The sequence below is a fragment of the Triturus cristatus genome, chromosome 2_1 (assembly GCF_964204655.1).
Source record: "Triturus cristatus chromosome 2_1, aTriCri1.1, whole genome shotgun sequence".
Lineage (NCBI taxonomy): Eukaryota > Metazoa > Chordata > Amphibia > Caudata > Salamandridae > Triturus > Triturus cristatus.
In genome coordinates, this window is record NC_140581.1 from 292,231,675 (window position 1) to 292,256,856 (window position 25,182).

Below are 25,182 nucleotides of genomic sequence, written 5' to 3' on the forward strand. Positions count from 1 at the left end.
AACCAACTCCCCTGCCCCCAAACCGTAAAAACGTCCCTGCCCCCACAAGCCCTAAAAACTTCCCTGCCCTCCCCTAAGCCTTATAAACTACCCTAACCCCCCCAGGCCCTAAAAATGTCCCTGACCCCCCCCCCCCCCAGCCCTGAAAACAACCCTGACCCCCCCAGCCCTGAAAACAGCAGCCAACCCTTAAAAACTACCCCCACATCCCCAAAATACGCCCCAGCCCCATTCATGTCCCCGCCTTCTCTCCTGATCCTTCCTGCTTCCGCCCAGCAGCAGCTAGACCGCACACTGCCTTAACCACGCTTATGCGTGGTTTAGGCAAGCGTGGTAGCACCTGCGTTGTTGAACACGCGTGGCTCTGCACACATTGATCCGACTGTTTCCCCTGCATGCTGGTGTGTGGATGTTTTGATAGAAGTTGTTTCTTTTCATAAGATCCAGTTGTATTTAGTCAGTGTACACATTTAGGGGCATATTATCAAGCACTGAGTTAAAATTATCGCCACTTTAGCGGCAGAAAACTGCCGCTAAAGCGGCGATAATAGGCTTGATAATATGCCGCAGAGAATTCCTATAGAAGCCTATGTTGACACCAGAACATGGGCTTCAATGGGAATTCACAAGGGCATATTATCAAGCCCATTATCGCCGCTTTAGCAGAAGTTTTCTGCCGCTAAAGCGGCGATAATGTTAACGCCGTTTCTTGATAATATGCCCCGTAGTTTATTATCTCCTGACTGTTTCTTTTCCACATAACTTTTACTTTTTTTCCTCAGCCAAAAGCGAACAGCAATGGAACACACACCAATGTTTAATATGATTAAGGAGAGATGGCTTTACCTCATAAGTAAGAAAAGCAGTGTTCCATGGCTTGCGAAAATAGGTTCTTGTGTGGCCATCCCTAACTCTGTCACAGAGCCCGTTGAAGTATTCATTATAGAATGGATTGCCCCTCGTGTCCATCCCTAAAATGTTGACTCTGTAAGAACGTCAAAAGCAGGTAAGTATCGAAAGAAGAGAAATGCTGCAAATTCACTGATCAGAGGAAACTAGTGCACGAGGTGTGTACTGTCATCAACTGAATGCACCAATAAGCGATATGGCTGCACTGCAGATACAATAATGCTCAGTGTCATGGGTTCAGAAACAACCTGTTGCAAAATGCCTGAAAATTTATTTTGAGCCTTTAAAGGTTTTATGTGTCATTTAACTCAGTTAAACGGAGATATGATGCACAGCTAACCAACTGCCATTTTTAGGTCTTGCCTAAAGACACATTTAGCTGTCTGTGGTTCAAAGACTGCTTACCATGTACAGCATTTACAGTGGGCTTTGGTCAGTCTCTAGCTTAAAATGAGTTGGTTTTCTTACCATTACATTTGTTGGCTTCTTATTCTGTGGTTTTCCTTCCGCTTCTTTCTTTGTGTCCCTCCTTCATTTTGACTGAATAGCTAACATACTTCCACAGTTTACATTCAAGAAACTACTGTTTTTCTTTTTCTTTGAGCACTCCATCAGAGTGCATGTGTTTCCTTACTCTCTCCCCATTTGCTGCTCCTCTTCACATTCCAGTCCTGGTGCTCTTCATGCTGCCCCATCACCTCTTCGATTGCTTCTCTCTCCACTGCCCATTCCACTCAGTTTTTTCTACTGCCTTTTTAAATGTCCAACCCCCCGATCTTCTATTGCTCGCTGTAGCTCCACGCTGCTTGGCGGCATCCTGTTGTCCTCCCCCCCCCCTCCCTTTCGCTGTGCCTCATTGTCCTTATCCTGTTTTTTCTGTGGGTTTTTCTTTTTCGGAGGGCTCAGAAGCTTCCATTTTCTACTGAGTTACAGTAACCCCTTTCATGATAACGCTCTTTATCACACATTTTTTAAATGTCCTGGTCCTAAATAGGCAGCCACCATCATGGAATTGTAAAGTAAAAGTAAGAAAATGGGCGCTGCAGCGTTATCAGACATACATGCACATGTGCGGTCATACAAGTAAACATATACAACCTCATGCTGGGGCTGACCATAAAGTTATAAAAAAGTGCCCATCAAAGCACCAAGACCCATATGTGTGCCTGTGGGTTGATGCATGGGTGAGGATATGTCCTCAAGCTTGGGAAAGCCATATTATAATTTTGCTGATGTTTTTCAGCATTGTCAATAAGCACTAGCAAATTTAAAAGTCAACAAACACCTTTCAAAGCCAAGAGTGTCAATGAGATGTCATGCTGTGCTTTTTTTCACTGTTGGGTTTTTAAAACTACAAAACCTCCTGGTTACAAACTCTGAAGTCCTCCTTTATACGCGTGCTATCCAGCTCCTTCAGAAACATCAATAGTAGGCCATTTCCTTATCCAGCCTTTTTTCTCTGATTGTAATCACAATAGACTGTGCTCTTAAATAGTTTTAAAAGCAGAGGTTATAATCAACCTTTAACAAGAATAAACATCTTCTTTTTTGAACGGCATAGGCTATCTCAGCCGAGGCCCATTTCATTATGTTCAATGCATATAAGTCGTCGGAGAGGACCACGATCGACCAATGGCATCAGAAAAGGGGCCAAGAAATGGGTGTGGCCTGAGTGGGTTGAAGCACTTTTTCTCAATCAGTAAATATCTTTGAGTAGGAAATTTTGCCCAAAATCAGGAATACATATTTTTCTTCTAAAGTATGTTATGTCCAGCTTGGTACATTGGTGTAGTCACAGCTAGTCCCTGATCTCATGCACAGCCCTTGATACCTCTGTGTGTTCTTGGTGGTAGCAGCAGCAACGGAATGTAAACACAGCTCATAAAGCGCTTCTTGGTTTCTACTTGGTTTCTCAGCCAATGCTCTTCCAAAAGCCTTTCAGCAGCAAATATGACACTGGTTAGGGGCTACATATCATTTACAGGTATATTGTTCCATTGGGTGTAGATTTTCTTCAAATAACTTCAATGGAGCAATATTTGTGTAAACAAAATGCAGGATACAATATGTATGTAATATTATATTCTGATAATGATATCCTAGTACCACACCCTCTGGAAGCATAACATTCCTCCCTTTTATTTGTATCTCTTAAATAAATAAATGTAGACATTATTAAACAGTTTATTTTTATCTTCCCATGACAAAATAAATCTGTTGGGGATTACTTTTGGGAACAGTTTCTATTCTAATAGGAAAATAGGCCAGACAAAAAGAAGGAACACAAACAAGAATCTCATCATTTTCAACCTACTTCTGGTTTGCACAAAATAATTACAATTATAGAAATGTTCAATATGCATGTATTTAGGGGACTAGATAAAAAAGGGGAAACATCGTTTACAACGCACACGTTACAACGCCTGTCATTACAGCAAATGTTTTACAATGCGAAATCCATTACAACGCATGCCATTACATTGCATAATCCACCACAACACATTCCCCAAAGTAACGCGCCGTCGGAGTTAGAATAGTAATTGCCTTGTAATGGATTATGCATTATAATGACGTGCATTGTAACGACATGCATTGTAATGTATTTTGCGGTGTAAAAAATTCATTGTAATGACACGCGTTGTAACGCTGTACGTTGTAAAATTTCCTATTCATTAAAAAGACTTAAAAATAGTAAATATTATTAAAGATGCCAGTGTTTTATATGTATAAACATCTGAGTATATCTTGGCTTATTCTCCATGCTGATCTACCCTGACCTTTCGGCACTTCTGTTATGCAGCAAAAGCTGTTCCTGAAAAGGTGACAATTGGTCTAAAGCCTGCTGGGTTCTCTAATTTCCCTAAGTCCACCCATGTGGTTGCCCATTCCAACTAGGGGGCCGATTACGATGTTGTTCGGAAAGAATTCCACCGAATCGGTTCCGGAGTGCTTTCTGAAGGACTCAGTCTGGGGGAGTCCGAATGACCGATTAGGTTGTCTCCGGACAGTTTTCATTTGGACTCCCATTGACTTCAATGGGAGCCTGTGTCCCTAGTGAGAACACAGGCTCCCAATGCAAAAAGGGGTAGTTGGGGAAACACATGCACCCTGTTGCATGCACCCCATGGTGCCTGCCACACTGTGCATGCATGGAAAGGGGGGACCCATGAGTACCCTATGGGACCAATTTGGAGGTCCTCGGGTGAAGGGGGGGCTGCTGCGGCCCCCCAAAATCCGATTCCGGAAGCCGATCTGTCTCAGAACAACCGGCTCAGAAAGGCTGTCCGAATCTGTCATCCTAATCGTTCACTGGGAAACGTGGTCCATAGACCACAGCGAATCGCACTCGACCCACTCGGTTGCTTCGAATGCCATTCGTGAACGAGTCAGACTGTCTGGACGCTTTCAGGACATCCGACTAAAGAAAATGGGGTAACCCAGTAACCCTCAGAACCTGGGCGTTTTAACGGAACAAAAACAATGGTTCTGTTGGGAATCACATAACCTTAGTTAAACATGTACTTAATACATATGGTCAATGTTTCAATAATCATTCAGTAACACAAAAGCACACACATAAACCAAAGCAAGAGATTCTGAAATTCAATTCGTTTTTACTCTGTTGTATAAATCAACCAAATATTTAGCAAAATATTTACAGGACTAACCAACAATAGGACACATAGAACGTGAGACAATTAGTGACTGGGCATGCTTAGTGGCATAGTGTTGACCACAAATTCACATATAACATATATATAAAATGATGGACGCAGTTTTACAAAGAAAGTCCAAAATCAAAAGCATAAACCACAACAGGATATAATTTTCCTAATTCTAATTGTGGGATTGTGTGGACAAGTTGGACGAGCAACGTCGACGTTTCGACCCTATGAAGTAGTGCCGGTTTGTAAGTATCTAGAGCGGGTCTTCATCAGGACAAAAAGTGGGAATGGCAGCCTGTAAGTGCAAAAAATGACATCAGGGCTATGTGTGTGTTATGTAACTTAAGATAAACTAAAAGTTACATTCAGTGGCAAAATGCTCACCTGTTATCAAAGAATTATAGGATTTGAATTCCTGGTATCGCATTTAAGGAGATGTCATCCGACACCTTTCTAGATCATCTATTCTGTAACAGATAAGGGAGATTGGAATAACATCATGGCTTCCCTATTGAACTAATCAGAGTCATGTGGTACAAGAGAAAGGCACGTACCTTGAAAGTTATTTGTTCCACTGGAAAGAAGGTGGTGCTGTCATAACGATCGCCACAAACTGTAAATGGAAGGGCATAGTTAAAGCCACTTGGGGAGGCCGGTGTAAATTAATTGTGAATAAATGGCTAACTGGAAAAGCGGGGGATTCGTTAGATAACCACCCGTGGGAAAAGGACATGTGAGTAGCATGAACACCTTGAATGGTGGGCACTAGAAAAAATCGTATTACACCAAAGGGGAGGGAATATTGCCACCTCTCTCAACTATAAAGAGTGCCATTGGATTCATACCCTTGATGCTACCAGCCATGGCCTCAATGAGCATGAAGAGACATATTTACAAATGAGCAAATTGTGAGATTACTCAAGAGTTGAGTTTTCCGATCTGAATATGTAAAAACATTGTTATTTCCTGAACCATGTATCTCTATTCAGGCATGCATTGGCGGGAGGCATATGTGTTCATTGTTATAGAATAATCTCACTTGACTACATCAGATCATTACAATATATTTATTTGGGGACATCATGAACTATTTCATTAGTCTTTTACTTAATATGTACTAACGTGAAAGAAATATGCTCATGCATTTTACTGCACAATGTTACATCATTACAATATATTACAATCGTGATAATGATGAATCACACCATCTTAATGTGCTAATTTTGTGATATTTATGCACCTCTTTATGAGTCATCTGCATTATATACATTGATGTGAAATCCATTTGTTTAGGCGCTTTACTATTGTGGTCACATTTTTACAATATACTGAATTGGTACCCTAAAAATGTTCTATTCGGGTGACTTGTATATGTGAGAAATCAATTAGGGAAGATATGCCTGATATAAACCCTGTTTATACATACATTTTTATATATTTTTTCAATTTTGAATAAACACCGCGTTTTTCGTCACAGTTGTAGTAGACGCCTGGTCTTTCTCTTAAGATTCCAGACCGCGTTTTGCAGAATACGAGCCGTGTCTGCTTTCCGCACGTACACGCTAATTGAGATTGCGTCATATAGCTGACTTCACCTCTCACTGGCTGTCATTAGTTGCTGAGTAACAGACGGACGCAGACGTCTCTCCGGATAACACTAAGTAAGCCTTCACTGCAGCACTGTTCTGTTATACGATCGCCGTGCCACTGTGGAATCTATGTGATCCGTTCGGTGAGCCGGTTTATCTCACACCGCTGTTAAAAGATTGTAGATCGATCGAAGCGATCTGTAAGGCATGCGCGCAATTAACAAATCTTCGGGGAATTTTTGAATCGTCTTACCACGGTCTCACTCTAAACCCCGTTTGTTTGTAACATGTACCGGTTTAAATATAATGTACGTGTACACTTTGAAATAACCTCTTCCCCCACGGGCGATATATTTAGTATGTTCCCTCTCGTGTGCACTGCTTCGCACATGTCCTTTCCCCACGGGTGGTTATTTAACGAATCCCCCGCTTTTCCAGTTAGCCATTTATTCACAATTCATTTACACCGGCCTCCCCAAGTGGTTTTAACTATGCCCTTCCATTTACAGTTTGTGGCGATCGTTATGACGGCATCACATTCTTTCCAGTGGAACAAATAACTTTCAAGGTACGTGCCTTTCTCTTGTACCACATGACTCTGATTAGTTCAATAGGGAAGCCATGATGTTATTCCAATCTCGCTTATCTGTTACAGAATAGATGATCTAGAAAGGTGTCGGCTGACATCTCCTTAAATGCGATACCAGGAATTCAAATCCTATAATTCTTTGATACCAGGTGAGCATTTTGCCGCTGAATGTAACTTTTAGTTTATCTTAAGTTACATAACACACACATAGCCCTGATGTAATATTTTGCACTTACAGGCTGCCATTCCCACTTTTTGTCCTGATGAAGACCCGCTCTAGATGCTTACAAACCGGCACTACTTCATAGGGTCGAAACGTCGACGTTGCTCGTCCAACTTGTCCACGCAATCCCACAATTAGAATTAGGAAAATTATATCCTGTTGTGGTTTATGCTTTTGATTTTGGACTTTCTTTGTAAAACTGCGTCCATCATTGTATATATATGTTATATGTGAATTTGTGGTCAACACTATGTCACTAAGCATGCCCAGTCACTAATTGTCTCACGTTCTATGTGTCCTATTGTTGGTTAGTCCTGTAAAAATTTTGCTAAATATTTGGTTGATTTATACAACAGAATAAAAACGAATTGAATTTCAGAATCTCTTGCTTTGGTTTATGTGTGTGCTTTTGTGTTTTTTACTGAATGATTATTGAAACATTGACCATATGTATTAAGTACATGTTTAACTAAGGTTATGTGATTCCCAACAGAACCATTGTTTTTGTTCCGTTCAGGACATCCGAGTCGGTCATCCGGAAAGGCGAACGAGTAGTTCGGAAACATGGCTTCCAAATCGGATTCCACCGAATCGGATGCCATTCGGAGCCTTTCCGATGACAACGTAATTGACCACTAGGTGTTAGCAAAGAGAAACCTCCTCTCATCTTGGCATTCAAATGTTGAACCATGCTAGGTGCAGGAGCCAGGGTAGTTGGAGACACCCCTAGAGTGAGAATGTAAATTTCAGGGGGGGGTGGGGTCTTACTTTATAGTGGTATTCAGCATTGTTTGATGTCAATCTCAAACTATCCTGGCAGTTCCCCAACATTTCCAGCTCACAGCCAAGGCTATCCCAGAAAGCAGTATTTTAAGAATGTGACAGGGAGTCTCAGGCCCGCTCAGTTGTCTGAGCACCATAAGGCCGAGAGGGGTTCAGGTGAAGGCTAACTACAGTGAGGCTTAGGATGTGTAAACTGGTCAGATAGTCCTCAGTTCATAAGGCACAAGTTCACAGATTTTCTGAAAATCATATCTGTGACATTGTTACTACAAATCTAAGTTTCACAATAGATTAGAAATGTGCGCTTAAGAACAATGTCACAGAGATTAACTCTATACCCAGTTCCTTAACTGAGATACACAAAGGTACTATTTAACAACTCACTGTTAAAATAACTGGCAATGAAAAAAAGCCATCAACCTCGCAAAGAGCTAATTTGTTAATAACTACAGCTAAAACATGAGAATTTGCATACATTATGTTTCATTTCTGAACATTTTTCACCCGGGCCTTGGGTATTCAATGCAGACTTTACAAGTCACTTCAAAATGATAGAGAGGGGCTCCTCCCACATGGCAAAACAATTGTATTCTGACATGTTAGCACTACAGCTGGGCCTGCAGGATTATACAGCGGATTCATTTTAAAATCCCACATGTTGGTATTGTAAGGTATACCTGCATCCTACGTTGTGCATTTTACATGTATGCTACTTCCTCACATTTTGCTCAAGTTGACTGTTGCTTACCTAAAAACTCAAACAAAGCCAATTGGTGTTTGGCAATTGTAGGTCATGTTATAGAGGTAGAGTATTTTGGCAGCCCCCTCACTGTTAAAAGTAAAAATATACCAGCTATCCACAGCCACAAAATATCAAGGAGACCAGGTAAAAAAGGCTAATTTGTACACAGACATATAATATGTAAAAGTAAACAAGATACCTTCCAGAGTAGGTCACATTTTGTAACTAGATGTCAAAACAAGTTGCACTACGATCTTCCCATTCTGAACAATTAAAATCCCAACATATTGTTCCACAAACTAAAGCACCCCAAATCTGCAATTAACCACAGCATTAAATTACTGCAGCATCCAAATACATGAAAAATTGGCTTCTATGCAAGGTCTATAAATTTTAACAATCATCCTTGAATTGCGGCATCTACTAAAATAAACCATGGCACTGGAAATTAATCCTGGGAAAAACAAATCTATATTGGGCTTGTAATTTGGAAATACTATGTTGCACATTTGGAAGTGGGCATCAGTCGATGCTTGTTCTGCACCGAGAAGAGCCCAGACAAAACTAGTAGAAAGTGACAATGTTTGCAGATATAATGGACCAGAAGCCTGAATAATGATTGTTTTTTAAGGTCTTTATTGGCTTTTTATATCCTCAAACCATAGGTTGAAAATCTAAATAAGTCATTTGAAAATTCATAGAAAGACACTCTTTCGATTATCCTATAAAGTCCCATTCAATATAATAAATCATTTGCCAGTTTGACGATAACTCTAAAACTAAATCTACCGCAATGTGCGTCACATTAGTTTCCTTTACCCATCCCTTTCAACCACATGGGAATCTCATGTTGAAATGTAAATAAAATGCTCAAGTTTAGAGTTACTGAAATCCAAACAGTGGTTCAAGTACAACACTAATAGTGAGAAGGAGTTTGAAAACAAGAGAAAATGAATCCTCAAAACATTTTAATTAGGAAGAAATAGAAGAAAGAACCAAAAACTAGTGCTAACCATCTAGTGAAACACCCAAAAACCCATGTACATAGAATCACTTTAAGCTTATAAAATGTATTTTCAGAAAAAGTTTTTTAATGTATAAAACAGTAATGTCGCTCAGAGTTGCACAAACAATGTTACAATTAAAGACAGTGATTCCAGTGGAGGCGTTTGTCCGGACCGATATACTGTTGGAACGAAGCCGAAAAACTGCTACTTCTATGAGCACACTGACTGGGTTTCCATTAACAGCATTATCAGTGGATTTCTTGTACTTGTGATTTGATTCCTATATTTTTTCTAATCTCGATACTCAAAGTTCGTGGACCAGTATTAATTACTTCTTATGGGGCATTGATATTTCCTTTTGAGTTTTTTGTCTCGGGACCGCCGTTTTGAAGGTTGCATGTTGGAGGCACTTTTGTATTGAAGCAATTAACTCTGCCAATACAGATATTTTATCGAAATCCATTGGACGCTCTAATATCTGTTTTGATGATGACCCCTTAATAATCTCTGAGTCGAAACGCCGTTGATACCAATATGTGACCTGAAATGAAGAGGATACAATTTTTGTTGTGTGTTTCTGTTTTGTTTGGAACCATGTTGTTGTATTTCCCTCAGCCACGTTCTGTTTGTTTACACATGTCATTGTCTTTAATTGTAACATTGTTTGTGTAACTCTGTGAGCGCCATTACTGTTTTATACATAAAAAAACTTTTCTGAAAATAAATTTTATAAATTTAAAGTGATTCTATGTACATGGGTTTTTGGGTGTTTCGCTAGATGGTTAGCACTAGTTTTTGGTTCTTTCTTCTTATTTAAAATGTTTTGAGGATTCATTTTCTATTGTTTTCAAATTCCTTATCACTATTAGTGTTGTGTTTGAACCAGTGTTTGGATTTCAGTATTATTTAACCCCTGGTTCAGGCTCTAGGGTTGCCCCTGTTGTTCATAACTAACAAGTTTAGAGTTAGGCTTACACTTGGATATCAGGTTTCTAGATTTTCATCCCTGGGCGATGATCTTTTTTAATACGCCATAGAGACTAACTTTAAAAAAAAAGACCGCATAAAGACACCCACATCATGTTTAATGACCAAGTCAATGGCAGAACAATCAGATCATGTGATGAAAGCACATGTTACATCTTTGATAGGCCAGGGGATAATGTAAGGCCTGTTTATTGTATGCTTTTATGAAAGGCTAAAGGGCTAAAATTACCCATTTCCAGCTGTTCTTCTGAACTCCGACACCTGCAGATCACTATTAGCACGGCAAGGGGATTTGGGTTCATCATCACAGCTTTCATCTGAATAGTCTTCACAATCATTGTCCCCATTGCACACAAGTCTCTTCTTTATACACCGACCTTAAATTAGACAGAGAAAACAATCATAAGATTATTTTCTTGTTTGTTAACATGAGTATATATTCCCTAAATGATTTTGTAGTTTTTCAATGTCATCTAAGCCAGTATACCTTTTGTATCATCAGTAGAGCATATCTTCTTTGTCTATCGATAAAATTAATATATATTAAATGTTAAAATAATTGTGATTCAGAAGTTGTAGTATACAGCAAAGTAACATTAATTAATTCAGTTGCTCATGATCAAAGAAAAAACACATAATAACCATCTAAAAACGAACCTCGGGATTTCTTTTTAGGGATAATCTGAAAGCAAGCAATCCAGAACCCCAACACTCCAATTCTTTACATGTTCTATGCCTGACATCACTAGAGTAGTTCATTCCATGAAGACCACACTTTTGTAGGATGATTATGTTGGGACTTCGTGCAAAAAAGTAAGCACATAAGCTCTACATCTGCCACAGAGTCAGTCCGAGTAAGTATTAGGACATTTTACAACATAACTTTAACAGGTGGTGGTCATCTCTTTTATTTAAAAACCTGATTTAGAAGCTTGTCCATTGGGATTACACAGTCCCTGTTGAATTGATGACATTCTGCACAATAGTAGAACATATGACTTCAGGGAGTGAAGCAAGCAGAGAGGACCTGCCTTACAATATTATCTGCTTAGCATAGCAGCCGGCAGCTTCCTGGAGCTGTCCGCTGTGTATGAAAAAATGGACCACAACACATTGGTACAGCTCCAGCATATACACTGCCTAATCTGCCTCTGTTCACACTTGAACACAGAGCCAACAAAGGAAGATCCTATATTGTCTGCACATTGGCTTATTGCAACGCTGTGTGTGTACGCCTCCACTGATTAAAGCTCAATGGTGAAAGAATGTGTCCTTGAAGGATCCTCCGGGAAGTGCATGGGGGCTGGAGGTCTCAAGCAACATAGACAATTGCTTTTCTCAGAGAAACAAAGAAATGACTAGTGATCTGTGGTAATCAATTGCACAAGACGTTTACGAGAATCAATAGGTAGAGGACTCCTTTGTCTGTAATTCAGAGTATGAGTAGAATACCACAGTTCTAACTGTTTCAGACTTGCACCGAGGTGGGATCTCAACTAGCGACCCATGATTATTATATCATTATTTATTATGAGCGTGCCAATCAATTACTAGGATATTAGAGTGATACTGTGACAACTTACCTGAGATGAATAACAGTTTCTTCAATAATGGGGGGATCTGACCAGTAGTACGTGAACTCCCTCAGTGCTGTTTTGGTGATGCACGTGCTGTATTAAATGGTCCTGATCTAACTGATTATAATGATTCTTGAATACAAGTTGTAAAATGGAAGAGAGATAATATTACTCAGACCTGCCAGAAGAGGGCTGTGCGTTTATCTTAAGAAATATATTTTGAAATAAAAAATGCCATTACATATCCATTTAACCTTGATGCAAAGTGTGCCCATGAAAGCAAACTGAATTAACTAGGTAAGTAATGATAACAGAATTCCATGTCAGAGGCTAAACAATCCTACAAAGGAAGTAGATAAAAAGGAAGAGGCTTTGAAGACGGAGAGGTACTTTCTAATAAAAAACTGTGGGAACATTTTCAGGAGTCCCAGGTTACTCAGGGGTTACTGACTTCCAGCTGTAGCAACCACAGGCCTTTATTGTTGGTGGTTTAGGGCTTTATCTTACAGTTTACACCCAAACTGATCCCCACAGTACCTGACCGTCAAGATAGCACAGTCTGACAATCCAAGGCTCAATGAGACAAATAACATCAGTCAATAATTCATTGTCCAGCCAGTGCTCTCACTTATATAAAAAAGTACTTTACTCTAGACACACAATGCAATATTATACAGAAATGTTACACCGCAATACTGTGGTATACAGTTAGTTGGATAACTCTTAAAATACGCGGGGGCCGCTGGTGCTGACTTAGGCTGCTGCCACGGGACAGGTATTACTATTTTCATTAAAAGTTGAAACATGTTGCCCTCACGGAGAAAAGGAATAATTTGTTCTCTTCAACTGTCCCCTATGACTCTCTGTACACCTTTCCCAAAGGATAGTGATTGAGTGGAGGGTGAGCCATCCAAAAATTCCTGCAATGTCCTGTCTGTTCACTGTGCATTGTCTTTATGTCTCTGCAGGCTGTGGCTACTGTTGCCAGCTGAGAGACTTGCCTGCTTCTGGTAGTGAGCTTTCTACACAGCCCACCAAGTGGAATTCAACTGACTCTGCCCCGGCCTGTCTGACACACATGCAGGCCTCTGGTGGAAGGAGGTGGGCCAGTACAGGCGCTGGTGGAAGAGGAAACAGCGCTCTCCCTGTATCCAGAAGTGATCAGGCGAATCCTCACTGTGGAATCTTCCTCTGGTTTAAACAAAAAACCTGCACCCGATCAAAATGAAGAAAAATGGTCATAGTGATGATTCAAATGGAGGTTGAAATTATTTGATAGTGGAGAGTGATCTGGGGCTAGTGCCAAGGCTCAGAAAGTGCTGTAATTTCTACTGAGGAAACCTCCATACTGACGTGACCTCCAAATCTACTAATGACTTTCTTAGTGCCAAGTCATCTCATGTGCTATTTCTTTCCTGAGGGAAGACCATGGGATTAGACAGAGCGTTTCATGACCTCTCAGCTGTCACAGGTGCTTCTCAATCTAGGCACACTGCAGGGGCACCTGGGTCTTAATGACCCATCAGACATCTTGGAGGCACAGATTCATCCCTCAATTGCAGCGGAAACTCTTGCATCTTTCCTGCCACAACTACCATCAGTTCTCCTTACCTATAATTTAAGGGGATGTGCAACTCATTTGTGGACCCATGATCTTCGGACTAAATACTGACAGAAAATGAGCAAACAATGACTAAAACTGTACCTGAATCACATTCAAAATCATTGCCGCATTCAATTGGCTCTTTCTCACAAGGTTTGGTAGCTTTGCAACTTCTTGTTTCGCCCAAAGAATCAAGACATCTTCTGCCACCGTACTGACCAAAACACAGGATGCTTCTGGAGCGGAACTTACGGAAGAGCAAAGGCTTGTTTAAGTATTAAGCACTTGTTGACATTTTTATGAAATCTCTGAGTAACAAAATGTGGAAAACAAATGTGAGAAGGCATCTCAACATGAATGACATTACCATTTGCTAGAAAACAATTCACAGAATGTTTTTGTTTTATTTTTAACTGTTTTTTTAAACTGACTTTTATACAGTTTTTTTCCAAAGGCTGACATGATTCCTGATGTTATCTTTTTTTATTTCCACTCGTTCCCCCACTGTACTGTTACTCCATGTTTCTATGCTTCCACTCACAGGTAACCACCCTAGCACCTCCTGAGTTGGGGTTTTTTCTTGCGTCTTACAACTGCTTCTCTTTTGGCCCTCAACTCTTCTCCCCTTATGTCCACCTCCAATCTCCTACATTTTTCATTTAAAAAGAGAACTTGGTGTGAACCCCAAAAACGTCCCTCATTTAGCAAGTCACCCAATCGTTTTTATTTTCTCTCCTTTCTCTGCCCGTATCTTTCATAGCCATCTTTTTTTTTTTTTTAAATAATGGACCACCACTTCACCTTACTTCGATTATTTCCCCCCACCATTGTACTCTGTTTTAACACCCACTTCCACTGCCCCTGCTCCCACTCCTTTAGTGTTTTCGTTTTGTATTTGCCGCCATCCGTGTTCACTCTTTTTGTAGGGATTTGACTGAAACTGAAAAAGAAACGGCTGCAACACTAAGGGGCATATTCTCAAGGACCTATCGCCATGTTATCACTACTTTAGCGCAGCCAAAGTTGCAATAGATTTATCGCCCCCTTCACAAGCTGGTGCTAATAGCCGACAACACCAGTTTACCTGCGATAGCAGCCATAAAAAGACATCACCACGGATGACCACGGCAACTAACGCTAATGAGATGCAGAGTAGGCGTTCCCAAGCAAAAAGCCGCAACAACACCACACCTCAACATTCACAACGACCAGCCCGACCGGTGATAAGATCCCGAAACAGGCGATAAGGCGCGTTATCAGCAGGAAATTAACACTTGCTCTGATCTGGTGCAAAGTCGGACGACAACCGCCAACAGAAAAGGGAGCACAGACCACAGCCACACCTGAAGTCCAAAAGATGCCTTGGAGCCACTGATCATGCAGGGACACAACACCCCCAGCCACCACACCCAGGACCGCCACCCCCCCGTATCCTCCCCACCTCCCCCCTTCGGACCACCACAGAGGCAACACAGACCCAGACAACGGACCATCAGAAACCGCGCCACCCTCACAGACCCAACACCAGAGAATGTCATTGCCCACGACAGGCACAATAGGACAATCATGCTACGCATCCTGACCACCATTGCCCACAGGCTGAAGGTACCAACACAGCAGACAACTAACATCCCTCCGCAGACAAAGCACGCCGGCTGTGCCGCACATGTTGGTCTCAGGGACCTTCCAACCAACAACCGCCAGTGTCGGAGGAGTCTCACAGCCAGCCCTATCAAAGTTCATCACAACTGTCATGGATGCCATCATCAGCTTGTTACCCAGTACCTATACTACCCCCCCAATGCAATGGAACAGCTGGAGACCAAGCAAGGCGTCTACGCCATAGCTGCCTTCCCGTATGTGTTAGGTGGCAATTGACTGCAGACATGTCCTACTTGTGCCCCCTAGTGACACTGCACACAATTACTGCACCAGAACGCACATGCATTCCATCACTGTGCAGGCAACAGTTGACCCCCGGGGATTCGCCACCAACATCGCCGCCAACTACCCAGGCAGTGTGTATGATACCACTCCTACCGACAGTCCATCATCAACCAGCGCTACCAGGATGGCACCCATGGAAATGCACTGATCGTCGGTAAGTACCAAATGAACACACCACTCACCTCAACTCCACAACCATGCAACTCACAACACTGGGAATGCACATGTTACAAACTCACATACAACATGCCCACCCACCAGACACGACAGCACAACTTACTGTGGCAACCTGGGCTAGCCATGTACATGAGCCTTCAACAGCATGGCACATCAGCCACACCATAGCAGATTGTGTGGAGAGGTGGGCACCAGGCATGTAGGAAGGAGGCAAGTGACCCATGCATGAATATGTACACAAGGCCAAGTTTGGCAGAGATGTGCTGTGCAGACTGCAGTATGCAGACCACACCCATATCCATGTCGACATACACCGCTGGTGTATGGAGTGTATTGGACAGTGGACGCAACCATGTCACCCCAGCCAGTGGGGAAGATTGCAGAAATGTAGCATGTTACGTCTCCCTGTAAGCGTGAGTGGAGTGGGCTGGCCCTGCGTAGGCTAGGCCAGCATAGGGGTGTGAATAAAAAGCACATAGCCCTGGGCATGGTTCTCTTCTGGAATGCCCAACATCTCTGCCAGGGCGGCGCCTCTCACCCTGCCACGAGGCCGACGCCGTGAGCAGAGTTGCCTGCGATCCTGTGCGCCTGCTGTACCCGTGGCCGCTGGTCCCCAAACCCGTCTTGCCCGCCCCTGCGCAACCAGGCCTCACTGCTCACCTGCCGACACCTGCGTGTGTCAAGGAGGGCCCACCACGTGCCGATGCAACCTCCACACCCGAGGCCCGCAACCTTGGCAGTCTGCTCAGACCATCACGGCCTCCTCGAGCAAGGCCCACAGTCCTCCTTTCTCGTTGACATACTCCACCGGCATACACAGTGGACAAGTAGGTCACACATTTGGATCGGAGTCTTGATTACACAGTGGCAGAGTACATAATCATGGCTGATTGTATGTCACTATACTCCCTTCGATGTGGTGCCACCAACTCTGTGCATAGCATCCGCACGACACCTGTCTGTGGTCCCTTGCTGACTACTGCCATCGGCCTACACTGCGGTCGAGCAGGTCACACAGTTGGAACTGAGTCTTGATTTGTGTGTGGCAAAGTTCATATCACTGAACGCATGGAGGGAAGTAAGAGGAAGACGTGGTTCAGTCCGGAGGAAAAAAGGATCTTTTGTTATGGAGGTGATCGAACACTGCCAACAACTGCTCTGGTGTCACTAACTCTGTGCCACGCGAGTCAACAACACATGGCTGTGGGCCCCTGCTGAACGTTGCCTTGGGCCTACACTGCGGTTTTGATTTATTTATGGCTGCGTTTATATCATTGTACTGGCCGGATCGCAGACTGCATTACCCCTTCAGCTCCTGTGCCACTAAGTCTGTTCCCCGACATCCATGGACACTTTCTGCTTGAACTTTGGTGGCGACTGAGTCGATGGACTGGGGGTTGTCTTCATCATCATGTTGGTGATACTGATTTTTGGGTAAAAACTAGGCTGTAGCATTTCACTCCTCCATTTACCGCTTCCGAATGGCTTCTACCCTCTGCATCATGCCCTGGAGTACACCTTCCACTGTCCCCTGCAACCCTCCGCCACATTCACCTCGGACATTGATGAGGACCCGCTTATCTCGCAGGGCCAACCTCACTACACTGCAAGTCACTGTCCCTTGGCGGTGTGCCTGTGCCGGCGACAGTGCATCCGGGGCCACTAACTCTGTGCAGCTCAAGTCAGGGACCCTGTCTGGTGAGATATTGGATGGCCTCTGAGACGACGGCCTTGGGGTCATCAATGCTATGTGTCTGTGGCCCTGCGCTGTCCGCTGCCTCCGGCCTCAAATGCGGTCCACCAGGACTCACACATCAAATCGAGTAATGACTGGACCAGACGTTGCGTCACCGCAGGAGGCACACGCCACCACTACCAGAACCACCTCCAAATGCCAACTGCCAGAGTCGAAACAGCCGTACTGGCAGACTAATGGAGTTGCTCACACCTGTCGTGGATGCCTCATCTGCCTGTTACCCGGCTCAGCACTCCAGGTGCCACTGACTCAGTGCACCACGACTCATGAACCATTTCTGAATGAGTTGTGCACTGTGGTGTGCTCACGCAGCAATGTCACCTCAGGCAGTGTGGGAAACCTGGGACGATGATGAGGAAGATGATGCATGTGAAACACACCCCACTGCATCTGCATCAGGAATAACCTGAAGGGACACATTCCTAGACATTTTCTTCACATGAGCACGCTCAGCTATAGTGCCCCAACCTTCTGTGGACTGCAACTCACTGACACTTCTGTCTTTGGCTACCACCATGATGCTCTGCAGTTGTCTCTGTAACGCTCCTGTTTTCTGTTTCCGTTTTAATGGTGTTCACTGTTCAAGTTGTTACCAGCACCAAACACTCCGTGCGGGCTGGCTTACACTCGCCCCACACCCATCCAGCACAGGCATCACTGTACATGTGGCCCTGCCAATAAAGTGGCCGGGTGCACGTGCCCATAGCCAGTTCCACTAATTATCTGCGCGTGTCCGTGTGGTCATGATGTATGCATGAGGCCCCCAGGGCCTACTACATTACATTGTGCTGTGTACAGCGGACGCAACCATGTCACCGCTGGCAGCGGGTAAGACCTTGGACATGTAGCTCTGTCGTCACACTCTCAATACGTAAGAGGAGTGGACTGGGCCATCAAACAGCGGTCCAGCTTGGGGGTGTGAATGCTGATTCTGGGGCTCTGGGCATGGTTCATTGCAGGAAATGTGCAAATGCATGTGTCTCTGTCGCGGTGTGGGTCTCCTTTGTGGGGTGTAGGTGGTCCCTGATGGGACTTGTACACCCACATATGTGGTCTACTTCGGCTTCCATGAGCTCTGAGCCCACCTCACCTGTTCGGACACCTCCTTTTGGCATTCTGACATCTGGCAACGAAATGCGATGTGTGCCTAGATGAAGTGTTGGGTGCCAGCCGTGGTAGCGGATGCTTTCTGCTGTGTGGGCTGTGCAGGGGCTGGGGTCTCCTCTATGTGGCTTGGCTGCCCTGCTACTGGGGGTGGGTTGCCTGAGATGTCCATGGGCTGTTGTAGGTCATCAGTGTCGAAGGTGTGGTGGTCATCTCCGGCATCACTGGTGAGTAGTCTGGTCTGCTCTGCTCTAGGTGTTATTTGTCCCTCTGCAATGTGAAGAGGAGATGCATGTTGACATTGTGTTGACATGTATGTTGGCGCATTATTCTAGTTTACATGCAGACTGTATGACAATGTACATTGTGACTGTTTGGGTGGTGCGGTATATTTGATGCGGGACAGTGGACATTTGGACTACATGACGGATGTGTGGTTGTACACGTGCATTTCCGTCTCACAGTTTCCTGCTATGTTAGATGTGATTGGCCAGTTTCTGCGCATGGGCAGACCCAGTTGTGTCCTCTGTTCTGCAGTGTCGGTGTTGCACTTTGTGCCACATTGTCGTCGGATGTGCTGTTATTGCTATGTGTGTGTGCTGCAGTGTGCCACGGGGATCAGGGACATGATCCAGGGTCATCGTGGGTGTGCGGTGTGCTACACATCATTGTGCATGTGTGCCATTGTGCCCATCTCCCCCATCCCCCAGTCCCTGGTCGTTACTCAACCTGTTGATGTTGTGTCGGGTTCTATCGAGCTATGTCTGGACTCCCAACTCCTTGCGCCATCTCCACCCTGACTGTGGGCTCCGTTTCCTCCAGCTCCTCCTGTGGCGCAGGACTCCCACCTCCAGTCGCCGTTGCTGACTTCCTGTTGGCAGCGGGTTTGTGCTTGGTTTGGCTTTTGACATCATGCCAGCGCCCCTTGTCCTGCTCCATAGACCTCCTCGACACTCCGACTGCATTCACGTTTGTCATGTTGATGTTCAGTGGATGGTAGTGTTCTGTCACCTCCATGACGCTGATCTGGTTTTCATGCGGACTGAACCTCCTCCTCTTCTCCTTGCCTTCCCCGACAACGAGGTTCCTTGCTGGTGGTCTGTGGGGCTTGTGGGGTTCGCGTTGGCCATCTATGGTGCTACACAGTTTCTTTATTTCTCCCTTTTTTTTTTGTTGCTTTTATTGTGCTTTTTCCCACATGACGCGTGGGGATTGCAGGCCTGTTGCTGGTTTTCGCTGGTTTTTGTATCGCTGTTGGCCTCATCGCAGCTTTTTTGGCGTTCGTGTTTCGCATTTTTGCGGCGTCGTGTTGCCTTTATTGCGGACATTTGACGCGTTATCTTGAGCCTATCGCATGTTACCACCGGCTTGAGAATTCCACGTTACCACGGTGTTATTTTCCCGCGATAGAATGCGATGTGCAAAGTTGTGTTGGGCTAATTTTGCGATGATTATCACACGTTCTTGAGAATATCCAGCTAGATGTCTTATTATCTTCTGGACCAACATTGTACTACCAATGCTACAGAGTACAGAGCTGGAATAATATAGGACAGGCACGTAGCAGGTGCACAATTACTCTATTCCGAGTTTCAATTCTCAGCTTCTTGGGTACAAAGCACACATTGTGTGTCTTTTCCCCGGTCTTTGCTGTGCAGCATTTAAATGTGGTGTGTTGGCAGAAAAGATTTCATCAGTTTTTCTCCTGCCACCTGTTGTAATCTCTGCTAGAGGGATACTTCTATATTTACACAGGACTTGGACTTTGCTCCTTAGGGGGTGCCCAGATGTTTTCCTGGATTTTCAGCACACTGTTCTCTCACTTTTTACCTTGTGCAAACAAGGATGGAGAAGCTGGAAAACAAGTTGGAGCTGCTGACATGAGTGCATTGATCACCAGCAACCGTGGGCTGTGGAGCTCTTCCACGATTCATAGTCATTTTATGAATGGAAATGAGAGAACCACCATTGTACAATAATGCATGGTTTGCCAAAAATCTCAGTCTATTGGTCAACTCTATAATAGATCTTTATATCGCTTCTTCATTATGTGCACCTTGATCTCCAGTTACATCTGGATTCATCAACATAAAGTCTATAATTGTGTCAATCTTTATATTTTCCCACGTATTCATCATACAGCTCATAGCCTCATCACTGAATATTTTCTTAAGCACTATTCTTTCTAAACATTTAACTGATGGACTCATTGTATAATCTACAATTACCTGTTCTTCTCTGCATGGGTCACACTCGCTCCATTCACCCCATTCGCTGAATTGGCAGTCTATTGGAGAAGGAGCGCCGACTTCTCTTTTCAGCCTATGCAAATGTTCATCTGAAAAGCTAACACAAAAGGTTGCTTAATTAAAACACAATTGCACGTTACAAACTTACAATAAATGACCACAAAACGACTAATTGTATAACAATTTGCAAAAAATACAGCTCAATGCACTTATAAGTTCGGTTATAAGATAATCATTAATAGGTAAAATGGTAATTATTGAATGGATCAAGGGGATTTTGTGCCACATTCACTGCTCTTTTGCCCCAGGGACGTGTAACTGAGACTTACCGTACTGGTTTATTGCACGTGACGTGGGGTTTTAAAGATGGCCGCAATAAAGGAAACTTTTATGTAATGCAGCGGCATACTGTGCTGACTGTATTGGTCAACAAGCAACTCACAAAACAAGGCAGGCATTAGCGAAGCCAATAGGTCTGGCGTTGGCTGTCAGCCCTCTGGCTTTGGCAATGCTTGTTTTGTTATGCTTTTTGTACAACGTTATTGTTAGGCCGTGTTGGGCCCGCTCCAGTGTGTAAGTAAACATTGGCTAAAAGCAAAAGCTAAAAAGGCGCACCTTGCCATAATAGTTCCTGGCACCGAGGTAAATACTTTCTGGCAGACATGCACCTTGTGAAAGAGCAGAACGCAATAACTGACAGCACTGTTAGCCAATGGCTCCAGTGGGCTGGCCTATTGCATTCATACCGTATGCTGTGGTGATTGGATGATAAATATGAATGACACAACAGTCAATGGATGAAGAGGGCTTAATGGACGCCCCTATAAGTATATAATATGCTTCAAAGATCAAACCTGCATAAGACAATGCAGGTTATGATTCATGAGCCTCCCCCAATTGAATCAGTCAGATGTAGCAACAGTGACATTTATTTTGATGACTCCATCATACTCATGTGTTATGTAATACCCTAACTGCATTTCTTTTTTTTTATTATTCTTTTTTAAACATGTTTTTTTTTAATTTCAGGTATAGGAACCAAAACACAGTTGTGTCAAGCTTACAATGCTCTTCCCTTCGCAGTGTCACACAGCCCCGCCGGATCAGTCAGGGGAGCTCATACAAAGATGAGGGGAAGTGTGCAGCCCCAATATCTATGACAAATAAAGTTCAGCCAGTATTAACAATGAAACAAGTGTACCCACTCTCCTCGTGTAGGGAGGAGTCGACCCAAAGTCCCCTGGGTCAGGTGCCCACCCCCACCATATGGAAGAGTAATACAGCATTCTCAATGTGCTGCCTGTAAAGTACCAAATACAATAAACTCCGTGTGGACCCTACATGGGGTGCAAACCAACATGAACCTTGGGGCATATCAGCAACGAGTCGATAGAAAATTATCGCCGCTTTTGCGTCCGTTTTCGGGCGAAAAGCGGCGATAACTTTATCGCCTAATCAGCAAGTTCACGCTATCGCGTGAAACCTTGCATTAGCGCCTGAATTCTGAATGCCCAGCTTTGCATCTCTAATGAGATGCAAAGTGGGCGTTCCTGCCCTGACATAACTGGAGAAATGTCGCTAAGCGACATTTCTCCTATCATCAAGCCCCACGCTATGAAGCATAGCGGCAGGAAGAGTAGCGATAACCCCTTTTATCGCTACTTTCCTTACGCCTGCTTCAGGACTGACTTAACCATGATATCCTATGGAAGGTGGATATCATGGCTAAGTTTGCCTTGTCATTTCATCAAGCTAATGCCAAACGTCGTGAGATTATCGCTGGGTTTCCAGCCATAATCTCACGGTTGGCAGTTAGCGCTAGGATTTTTATCGCTTTTGAGATAAGCGTTGCTAATAGCACGCTATCTCAGCGATAAAAATCCACTTTAGCCGGCGATAATTATCCTAGCGCTAAGTGCGCTTAGCAATAATTATCGCCGGTTGTTGCTGATATGCCCCCTCGATTGGGCAAATATGTTGTGTTGACAGGAACCAATGTGACTGTGGCCTTAGAAAGGTAACACCTCCGATAGGTTGTGCTTGTAGCACTACTGTGTCCCAGGTAGTGGCCCTCGGACTGAGAGGAGGGCTACCCTCAGCCCGTTGTGTCCTATGGGCCAAGTAGCGTACAGACTAGGGGCCATTTGAGTCTGGTGTGTCCTACAGGCAGTGTGTGTGTGATCTGTCTCCCGATGGAGTTGTCCCGTGCTCTGTAACACATAGCCTTACATGGGGGAAGCAAAAGGCTGCACCTCCATGATCGAGGAGGAAGGCGTCTTATGAAAGGACCCTCTAGCAGTGTGGTGAAGGGTGGGCCCTGGTCAGGGGCTGGAATATTTCCTGTTGACAGGGAATTACCCCATACCCTTTCAAATTTCTCCAATTGGTAATTAAATAGATGTGTGTATGTGCTTCTAAGCTGGCATGTCATGCATTGTCTTATGCCATTTGTGCATATGTGTTGCAAGCGGGGACCTCCACAGTCGCAGGATACACACTTTAGCTACCACTAGGGCTGTGGCAAACCAGCACCTGTATTGGTGTGTGATCTCAGGGTAGAGGGTGTCATCATGAAGGCGGGCTGTTTGACCTGTCAATTGTGAGTGCATCCCCAAGTTATTGCACACATCCATCCAAACCTCCATACAGCATGGGGTAAGCGAGGGGCATCCCCATGGAATATGCACTATGCCACAGTTGGTTGCAGCACACTTTCAGCATGTTGCACCCGGTAACAGACTCATGTCGTTCAATTGTTTCAAGATACTGTACTTCCCATGAACGATTTTGTAATAGCTCAGATTTAGGAGCCATTTTCTCAATGCTTTGTCATGCCTCACTAAATGCTTTTTCCAATTCTCATCTGACTACTCAAGGCTGAGTTGTTGAGACCACCATTCTGTCAGGTGTGACAAGACAGGGGAAGAGAATACATGCCGGGTGAGTAGATTCCTGAGACCGCCCCCTTGAACGTTCTCAATTTCCTTAAGTATTGGAGCAGCGAGGATTTGGGCAAAATAAGAGGCGTGTCTGTGAATAGTGCGGCTAGATAGTGACGCAGTCTTTGGTAGTCCCATGAGAAGACTGTGTCCAATTGAAAGTCCGCCTGCACCTCAGGGAAGATATTCAGAAGGTCCTCTGTGAATAAGTGGCCTAAGACTAGCATCGCCCTGGTGCGGAAATGCTTCCAGTTCAGTTCTTCTCCCCAATATGGATGTGACCCTTCCCCCATAATGGGGCTGCTTTAGGAAAATGCTCTCGCCTAGGATCTTATGCCCTTTTCTTTATGTATACACAACTGCATTTATTATCGGGTCCCCTCCCATGCCTTTTTATCCGTGTACAGTGGATATAGCGAAACAGCCTGCCACCAGAATGATTTCTCTAGGGATACCCAAAACAAGTTATCCAGAAAATTGTTTATCATAAACCATAATTGTGGTAGCTGGGAGTCTAATCAGTAATGTTCTAGGTGGGGTAAGCGGAGCCCCCCACTCTCTGTGGCCTCATATAGTCTATGTAACTTCAGTTGGGGTCGCCTTCCTGCCCAAATGTACACCTTGAGCAAGTGGTTGAGATCATGCAGCGTGAGTTTCTGTATATGGAGAGGAACCATAGAAAAAAGTAGTTCAAGCGCTGCACTTGACCCCACAAAAAGATGTTAAGGGTAGTCCTATAGACGAGGTTTAGTTGTATGGCAAATCAATATACAAAGAGTATGCAGTTCCTAAAGTTGTAGTGTAGCTAGACCTTTGGCTGCCTGTGGTGGTCCCTGCGATAGCCGCCCCGCGGCAGCCGCATGTTAGAGCAGGGTGGGGGGTACTGGCAATTTCTCTATGATGACACCCCGGGATGGCCGCAGGTAAGAGGGGGGGAGGCCGCTGCCCCCAACTGGTGCCACCTGGAACGGACCACCCACTGTCAAGGGTGCCACTGCTCATGACAAGGGTGGTCGATGGAATGTGACTATTCAGGAGGAAGAGCCCTCACCCACCCAGATGGGTAGCATGGTTCATCATTGGCCAGCTTCTCATTGGGCCAACTTGAGGGGGCTGTTTGCCGGAGATCTTTTAAAATGATACGCCATAGCAAGGTTATAGCAAGGGTACTAAAAGTGTAGATTAGAAGGGAAGTGAATGAAATACTATAAATGAATAAAGGCCAACTATTTTATTGTAATGATGGTTCTTGTCAAGATTAAAACAGTGAAACTAGACAGGAGAATTGTTCTTACTTTTTTATCCCAAAGGATGGAGTTAAATATGGGTAAACATG

The 25,182-nt window shown here is 44.1% G+C and overlaps 1 protein-coding gene across 1 annotated transcript in view; it reads right to left on the minus strand.

Annotated features, from left to right (window-relative positions):
- LOC146864114 (complement component C9-like) overlaps positions 1 to 25,182 on the minus strand; it is a 160,385-nt gene that overhangs the window by 104,485 nt on the left and 30,718 nt on the right. The window contains exons 2-5 of the mRNA XM_085631146.1: positions 20,887 to 21,004; positions 13,777 to 13,921; positions 10,724 to 10,871; positions 847 to 985 (exon numbers count right to left, since the gene is read on the minus strand). Coding sequence (XP_085487272.1) covers positions 847 to 985; positions 10,724 to 10,871; positions 13,777 to 13,921; positions 20,887 to 21,004 — 550 coding nt within the window. The remainder of the gene's footprint in view (positions 1 to 846; positions 986 to 10,723; positions 10,872 to 13,776; positions 13,922 to 20,886; positions 21,005 to 25,182) is intronic.